The following is a 9,254-nucleotide window of genomic DNA, read 5'->3' on the forward strand; positions in this document are numbered from 1 at the left end:
TACTGTATATATAAATACACACACAAACAGTATACAGTATATTTTGAAAATGTTTACATGTATTTACAGATTTATATGTATATATTATATATATATATAAATATATTTAATATATAAACACAACATATTTTTCTTAATTATATACATGCATGTGTTTGTATTTATATATATATATATATATACATAATAAATATACACAGTACACACACATATATAAACAAAAAACTTTTATTCTGGATGCGATTAATCGCGATTAATCGTTTGACAGCATTAAAATGAATATAATACAAGTGTAATATTTATTTATTTGTAATATTATTTTGTTAATATTTATATTTTATGCATTCATTTTCATGCTAAAAAAAAGTCTAGAAAAAAATTAAAATTGCATGAATTTTTTTCATGAGGATCAATTCTCTCACGTCGGTATCGTAAGTATTAGTGCTGTCAAACGATTAATCGCGATTAATTACATCCAAAATAAAAGTTTTTGTTTACATAATATATATGTGTAAATACAAAAACATGCAGCATATATTTTGAAAATATTTACATGTATATATTTATATTCATATAATTTATATCATATATAAATATATTTAATATATAAATGTAACATATTTTTCTTAAATATATACATGCATGTGTGTGTATTTATATATTCATAATAAATATACACAGTACACACACATATATTATGTAAACAAAAACTTGTATTTTGGATGCGATTAATCGTACTTATACACTTATATCCGCACCTGCGCAGGTAAACGCTGAGATTAAACAGGTAACCTGATGGAGAGCGAGATCACAGGAAGTGAGTAAAAGCACAAGCCTCAGGAAGTTAAAAACAGATTCTGCGTTAATTATGTTAACTATGTTGAACGCTTTAAACAGAAAGTGTTCAAACTCTATATAGAGGAGTAATGAGATGAAGAGTGACAGTAAATGAAGGAGCTCAGGGTTTCTTCAGGGAATTTCCTGGACATTTATAGCAGCTCCACACTGAATCTTCCCAACCACCGGTCATGAACCAAACCATCTGACTCATTCTGACCAGCATTCAGTTCCTCTGAGTGTTTTCATCAGACTCACAGTTTCAATAGAACACAGTTTTCATCAGAGATACCGGACAGAAACTCACTTCACAAACAAAACATTTGACAGTCAGACTGTTGGGCTAGAAATAAATCAATAGACAAGTAAATAGTATTTGTATAAAGGCATCTTTATTTTGATTACTATCAGACTTGTTAAATACATTTTCCTTCTTTTTTTCTTTTTCTTTTGAGGATCAAATTATTATTTAAAACCATCATTTTAAATATTATAGGCAAAAGTTTTGCCTTCATTTATCCAGTTTTTCATGACAAAACGAAAATAGTACTAAAAAATTTAAGCTAAGGCTTTACTTAAAGCATTTATATATAAAATGCATAATAAAAGTAGTTTTAAAGCATTAAAAAGGCCTATAATGCATTGTATGATCTTATGCAACAACAGTTATAATGCATTATAATACTTAGTTATTCAATATTACACCTTTAGAAAGAATAATGCATTAAGACATGACAAACAAACCTTTCAAATATTATAAAGCATTTTAACTTTAATCTATGAAAGATATAATGCATTACAATGTACTTTATGAATACCTTTATAATGCATTAAAGGCTTAAAAACAAAAATCTTGATCAAATGAACAACACAAGGCCACTGTATGACCTACATTATATTTCTGTATGTACGGTAGTAAATAAAGCATTATGTGAATGTGGTCAGTGGGTTTGGTGTCAGAACAGAAGTGGTGTTTTCACTCTATTTTGGGTTTATGAACAGCACATTCTCCAGACACACTCATTTCAGTGGCTTCATTCACAGCCTCCATAATGACTCGAGCGTCCGGCTGAAGAAACCGTGGTTTAGCTGCTGTTCCAGCGTTTACTGACCTTCACTTCACACTGAATGCAAGTCACAAACACAACAAATCAAACAAACAAACAACCTCACACTCGCCGTCAGCAGACGTTTGAGTATCTACGTTTCTAAAGCGCTGAATTCAGTCAATGGTAATTCAAAGTGCTTTACACATAAAAGGAATTAAAATAATCAGAAAAAATACGTGCTCTTTGGTGATTCATAAAACACAAGTCAATGGGTACCGGCACTTTAAGAGTCAAAAAAATCATATCATGAATCTCCGTGGCTCCTGGCGATATATTGAGGTCTTATGAAGTGAAACAATAGGTCTGTGCAAGAAACTCAACAATACAGCATTATTACCTGTAATCCAGGTAATGCAGGGGAAAATGATTCTTTTGCCATGAACTGATTCGTTCAGAGAGTTTGTTTCAAAGAACTGGTTCAGTTCACGTAATCAAGCAATGACGACATATAAACACAATTATACTATTAAAACACCCAATAATGACGTGAAATGTGAAAACAAATAGATAGAATACAAAACGATTAGAAAAGCTAGTGTTAGTTAACTAAAGCTAGTATTCATGAGCTCAGCTTTTCCACATGAAAAAATACTATAGTAATTTATAGTAAATACTATAGCGTTTTTGAACCATACTAGTAAAGTGTATTATATTATAGTATTTACAAGACTTTGTTAATGACTGCTATAACATACTGTTGTAATATACCCTATAGTTGTAGAAAACTTAGTACTTAGTCATTTGTTTATATGAGTACTGTCAAACGATTAATCGTGATTAATCGAATCCAAAATAAGTTTTTGTTCACATAATATATGTGTGCTGTGTATATTTATTATGTATATATAAATACACACACATACAGTATATATTTTGAAAATATTTACATGTATATATTTAAATAATTTATAAATATATTTAAAATATAATTACTTATAAGTAAATATAAGTTATAAATACATTACTTATTTTTCTTAAATATATACATGCATGTGTGTGTATTTATATATGCATAATAAATATACACAGTACACACACATATATTATATAAACAAAATCTTTTATTTTGGATGCGATTAATCACGATTAACCGTTTGATAGCATTAATTATAGTTGTTATATTATCACAGCAACTATAGAATTACCACAACAAATTAATTCAAGTACTTTACCATAGTATGGTTCAAAAACACTGTAGTATTTTTTCATGTGGGAGAAAAACCATAGAAACTTTGATTTCGCCCCTTTATTCAAGTGTTTGGTTCACGTATGCTCAGCGGCTCATTGGTCTTTGGTCCGAGTCGAATGGTTTCTTCAGTTCAGTGACTGAGAACTGGATCACTTCATTCATCACAGGATCAGATATACGCCGATATTTCCGCTCATTTCCAGTCGGAGTAACGTCACTCCGAAGCGTATGCCTGAGGCTCTGCATTACAGTAATAATGTTCAGTTTCTTGCACAAACTGATCGTTTCGCTTCATAAGACCTCAATATTTACATTTAGTCATTTAGCAGACACTTTTATCCAAAGAGGACAACGGAAGCAATCAAAACCAACAATGTTTTTTTTTTAAATTATATAATAAAAAGAAAACATAGAATAGAAAAAGAATAGAGCAAGCTAGAGGCCTTTTTTGCTTTTGTTAATTGTATAATAAAAAAAAGGAAAATAAATAGAATACAAAAAAGAATAGAGAAGCTAGTGTTTTTGTTTTTTTTAAAGAAAACAAGCAGTTAGTAAATGAATAGAGAGCAAGTCTAAAAGGGGGAAGTTTTTTTTTTTTTTTAGAAGAATAGAATCAGAATAGAGTGCTAGAATATATCATCAGAAGCCACGGGGATTCATTTTGTGTTGCCTGATATGATTCTTTTGACTCTCAAAGTACCGGTACCCATCGACCCATTGTTTTATAATTAACTAACGAGCAGTTTCAGCTAAAAATCTTCTTTACTGTTCTACTGAAGAACAAAAGCCACCTACATCTTGGATGATCTGAGTGCGAGTAAATTCCCAGCAAATGTTAATTTTTGTGTGAACTATCCCATTAAGATCACAGGCCTGAAGAATGAATGAAGCTGCTGTGTGAAGATCATGTTCTGGAAGGACGGTCAGGTGCAGCGAGATGTTCTCTTGAGGTTAATCAGCTCCTCGCACCGTCTGAGGCGTGAGATTACAGCAGCTATCTATCAGTCGCCGCAGCTGCAGTGACGCAGCGAGTCAGGACCGTATTTAGTGGTGAGCGTCTGAGAGGATGTGTTTAAGAAAAGAAATATGACGGAAACCATAATGACAGGTCTGCTCTCGCAGACCAAAACACGGTCTCCAAAAACACAGTCACAGACTCTGAATGTGGAGTAAACAGAGGAGAACGTGCATGAGGATTACACAATCATAACCAGCTGCTTACACTCTTGAAAATAAAGGCGCTTCTTCACAACAATGCCATAGATAGAACCATCTCTTTCTTGCCTTTTTATAATCTGAAGAACCTTCTTTCACCAAAAAGGTTTTGTGAAACAGAAAGGCTCTTCAGATGGTAAACGTTCTTTATGGAACCATTTAGACAAAAAGGTTCTTCTATGGCATCATGAAGCACCTTAATTTTTAAGAGTGTATATGACTTGCATGGACCATTTTGATGCATCTGATCAACATTTGCATTTATTATACAACGCAGAGCAGAAGAACATCTCCACTGAAGAAGCAGAGGTTTGGAATGACTTTAATTTTAGCATGAATGAACACTTTCTCCATCCCAATAAACAGTCAACAACAAACGTGTCGCAGGAGCTTCGTTTTATTTGCTAGCTGCAACCATGCTCAGAACATTCTCCATCCTGATGTTGATACAGACACAGCCTTATAACAGCTGGATAAGCAATAAATACAGAGGATATAAAAATGTATATAAAAACAACAGCAACGTAGATGCTGTTAGGACTGGAGTAAAACGCAGGAGGCGATGGGAAGCTGCTTCCTCCTGCGGCGCGGGAACGCTGAAGCTGATCAACAGATCTGAAACACAGACGTCACGTGATCAGGAACAGGACTGAGAACGAACAACACACTGGGCATCAGAGGGTCGTGTACACACCTTTGTTCAGGGCAGATTGTTCTGGACGCTGTTCAGAATGTTTCCGTACACAGTGTTGTACAGTTGTTCCTTGGACATGGTTCCATCTAGTTGCACTGCAACACAAACACGAGTAGAGTTTAATATAGAATAGAAGCGGTGTTGGGGAAAGTTACTCTTAAAAAGTAATGCATTACAATAATCGCGTTAACTCCCTACGAAAGTAACTAATTGTGTTACTAACAGTGCATTGACGTGCTATCGGGAATTATGGGAAAAACGAGTTTCCTAGTCGGAAACTGGCCATAGAAGACCTCTTTAAGGCCGTTCAAGTCCAATTTCCGACTAGAAAACTTGCATTTACGATAATTCCAAACGCACGTGAACGCAGCAGTTATTATGGATCATAATGCATTAAGGTAATTTTGCTCAACTCTCTCATCTGGCTTGGGCTTGCTTGTTTTTAATATAAACTTTAATTTCACTTTAAACATTTAAAACCAGTCTTAAATTTGTTTGAAGAGGCCTTTGCTGCTTTGTGAGGACTACTGGTTTGGATTAGATGCATTTATATTAGTTTATTTTATTTGCTCTTGCTTTGTTTTTTAATCATCTTTATATTTTATGTAACCGTACAGCACTTTGAGGTTTTTAATTTTTTTTTTTTTAATAAGTTCTATTTTTGGTAAATGTAAAAGCCCTTTCACACCAAAAGTGAAATGCATAAAGCTCAGACTTAAACATATTAACACAGTAGAGCAGCTCAAGCTCAAAATTCTGCACTTCAATAATTTTTTGGGGGGGTTATTAGTATGGTTGAATTAACAAAATGGGATTAAATAAATAAAGGATATCTTTTAATTTATCATGTTCACACAGCGCACACAATTCTCTCAACATGGCAACATGAGAGCTGTCAGTCAATACATTGGAAAATAAAGTAACTAAAAAAGTAACTCCAATGTTTTCATGTAAATTAAAAAGTAATGCATCACTTAAAGTAATCCGATTACGTTACCCAACACTGATTAGCAGGAATTTTGCATAGACTTCGAAGATTCAACACTTACTGACGTCAACCCCTGAGTCTTCCATGATTTTTGTATGTTTGACATACATGGGCCAGACGTGTCCGTCGAACAGACCGGGTGGGTCCGGCACAGAATAGTTCCTTGAGCTGAAACACAGAGGAGTGAAATCAGATGCGCTTTAAACCTTCATCCGCTCCTTCAAACACAGCAGACGTCACTCACCTCCTCCTCTTTTTGCACTCTTCGTATGGAATGGAAATAAAGTATCGTTGGTTGAACACATCGATCAAAGGTCTGCGCAAAAGAAAACAGCGTTTAGTAAAAGCGTCAGTTTGATTTGTCAATCGAACACGCGTGAATTATGGTTGTGACTATAGAGATATCGCCTGTAGCTGATGTCTTTGACGATATGAAGATTTTTACTATTATTATTATTGTCAGGCTAATAATACTATACAATTAATATTAGAGCTTATTCATACCATCATATTTATTTTTCCACATTTTTAGTATTGCGCGTTATAAATCAATCACACATGATTACATTGCATTTATGAACGCATTGGCCAATCAGACGCGTTCAGATGAGTCATCACTAAACAGCGGAGTTTCGTTGTTCATTGCGCTGAATTCAGCTCTATTTGGCGAATTCTCTCATCATAAACAAAGGGCAGATGTATGTGCGATGTAAGCATTTTAAACAGTGTAGATGGCTTCACGGATTATAACGCGAGTGCTTTTTAAACAAACTCGCGCTGGATTGATGCTCTTTGGTAATGTAAAAGTTCTTTGCTCGCTTTCTGAATAACTGAGGAAAATGTAAGCATTATAATTAGTACCTTACGTTTCTATTAAATTGTTATCATGTTAAATTCAAATTCAGACATATTTAAAACATTAGGCTTTACTTTTCAGCAAGGAAACCACGCAAGTAAATATTTAAATAAATTAGCATGATAATATCGTGTATCGGCGATCTCACAGGCTGACGATATAACAATTGAGCATGTCGCCCAACACTAGCATGTATGCGTCGCTCACCCGTAGGTGTAGAGCAGAAACCCCTCCACGATCAGGATGTGAACGCCTTCATCTGCATCCTGATTGCGCGGAAAGATCTCCGAATCCAGCGTGTTGTTGACGCCGTGGGATCGTTCGAACTTGACGGGGTTCTGCTGCCAGGCTTGGATGGTGCTCATCATGGCGTCCATGTCCAGAGCGCTGATGACTGCGGAGGGAAATGCGCAAAAGTGAGTGCAAGAACACGCCAGACATGCAAAAACACACACACCAACCCCTGGATAAGAGCCCAGCTTACCATCGTACTGCTTAAAGCCATCTTCACCAACTTCAATCTCATCTTGGGGCTGAAACATACACCAATGAGATGCACGCCAGAACACTGCACCCTCCCACCACTAAACCCTTAACATCTGACCCACCTGATCTCTATGTGTGATCAATGCAAAGCTCTACTTTCTGATTATACTGACCTTGAAGAAGTCATCCTGATGGACCACACAACAGTTGGGCAGGTTCTTGATCAGTCTGTCCGTCAGTGTTGTTTTGCCACCGTTCGTGACCCTGTGGGGCAGAAACACACACGTTATGTTTTTATTTTAAATTTGCATTGTGTTATTTAGGTGCCGATGACATGTGACCCTGGAGCACAAAAGCAGTCATAAGTAACACAGGTATATTTGAAGCAATAGCCAATGATGCATTGTATGGGTCAAAATTTCCGATTCTTCTTTTATGCAAAAAATCATTAGGATATTAAAGTTAAAATCATGTTCCATGAAGATATTTTGTAAGTTTCCTACCACAAATATCTCAAAACTTAATTTTTGATTAGTAATATGCATTACTAAGAACTTCATTTGGACAACTTTAAAGGTGATTTTCTCAATATTTAGATTTTTCTGCTCCCTCAGATTCCAGATTTTCAAATAGTTGCATCTCAGCCAAATATTGTCCGATCATAACAAACCATACATCAATGGAAAGCTTATTTATTCAGCTTTCAGTTCCGTTTCAAAAATATTGACCCTTGTGACTAGTTTTGTGGTCCAGGGTCACATATGTCAAACGACAAGTGCCACACCTTAAAGGGATAATCATCCAAAAATGAAAATTCTGTCAACATTTACTCAGCATCAAGTTGACTGTACCCACTGACTTCCATAACAGGAAAACATACAATGAAAGTCAATGGCTACCGTTGGTTACCAACATTCTTTAAAATATCTTTTGTGTTCAGCATAAGAGAGAAACCTGGCACGGTTTGAAGGAGAGCCAATGACATAATCTTTCACTTTAGGTGAACTGTTCCTTTAAATGCACGCTCACACTGGAATAAACACGTAAAGCAGTTACGTTAAGTTTCAGCGTAAAATATTACCATGGTAACACCATAGTGTTCGCCAAAATGCCAGTTACTATTACATAATTGTCGTTAATTAAATAATTAATCTAGAAAAAACGCTTCAGAATCTTCCGTTACGGGTATTTTTAAAACATTCCCGCCTAAACCCGAGCTCCTGCCGTTTAAACGCCGCGCTAACTGTCAATTCGGCGGGAATGATCGTTACTATGGTGATTATTCCTCTCCCCTCAAACAGAATGACAGTGGCACGCGGCCTGCACGCGCTCCGCTCGCTCACTCACCCTCCGATTCCGATGATGAACTTCATCTTCAAACCGAGTCAGACGCGCGTCAATGTGGGAAAAGTTGTTAATAACACCAATAACGGATCGATGACCGTACGAAGGAACGCGTGAAAAGAGAAGGTTAAAGGAAATGTCAACTACTCGAGTCCTCCATGACGCTGAATGAAAGCTGGACGATGGCGCTTCCTCGCGATCTTCCACCAAAGAGAGACTCGTGCGCTCGCTGCTGCTGAGACACTACCCTCTGCTGCGCCCTGATTGGCTATATAAACACAGCGGGCCAAACGGAAACCGCGCTCAGCCAATCAGAGCGCAGAATCCTCAGAAACTCCGCCCTAGCGTGGGCCAGCCAAATGGTATTTTTATATTGTGTGATTCATGATGTTCCTGGATGGAATTTTTTAAAAATATATTACTAAAAAAATATATTAATATTTTTTATTCTTTCTAAATATTTTATGCATTATTTATTGTTGATTTAATTTTTCTTAGATTTCTTCTTGTATGTATGCTGTGTTCCTAATACATAA

The 9,254-nt window shown here is 35.7% G+C and overlaps 1 protein-coding gene across 2 annotated transcripts; it reads right to left on the reverse strand.

Moving 5' to 3' along the window:
* Window positions 1–4,731: 4,731 nt before the first annotated feature.
* mibp2 (muscle-specific beta 1 integrin binding protein 2) lies at window positions 4,732–8,960 on the reverse strand. Of its 2 annotated transcripts, XM_058750930.1 has the most exons (8): window positions 8,722–8,959; window positions 7,548–7,638; window positions 7,373–7,421; window positions 7,096–7,282; window positions 6,277–6,348; window positions 6,094–6,200; window positions 5,045–5,139; window positions 4,732–4,965 (listed from the first exon to the last, which is right to left on the reverse strand). In XM_058750930.1, the coding sequence occupies exons 1-7, from the start codon at window positions 8,745–8,747 to the stop codon at window positions 5,051–5,053; spliced, it is 621 nt and encodes a 206-aa protein (XP_058606913.1). In that variant the 5' UTR covers window positions 8,748–8,959; the 3' UTR covers window positions 4,732–4,965; window positions 5,045–5,050. The 2 variants fall into 2 exon arrangements, with proteins under 2 accessions (XP_058606913.1, XP_058606914.1); XM_058750931.1 differs by lacking the exon at window positions 7,373–7,421 and having other exon boundaries at window positions 8,722–8,960.
* Window positions 8,961–9,254: the final 294 nt, after the last annotated feature.

Source organism: Onychostoma macrolepis, chromosome 18 (genome assembly GCF_012432095.1).
Source record: "Onychostoma macrolepis isolate SWU-2019 chromosome 18, ASM1243209v1, whole genome shotgun sequence".
Classification (NCBI taxonomy): Eukaryota; Metazoa; Chordata; class Actinopteri; order Cypriniformes; family Cyprinidae; genus Onychostoma; species Onychostoma macrolepis.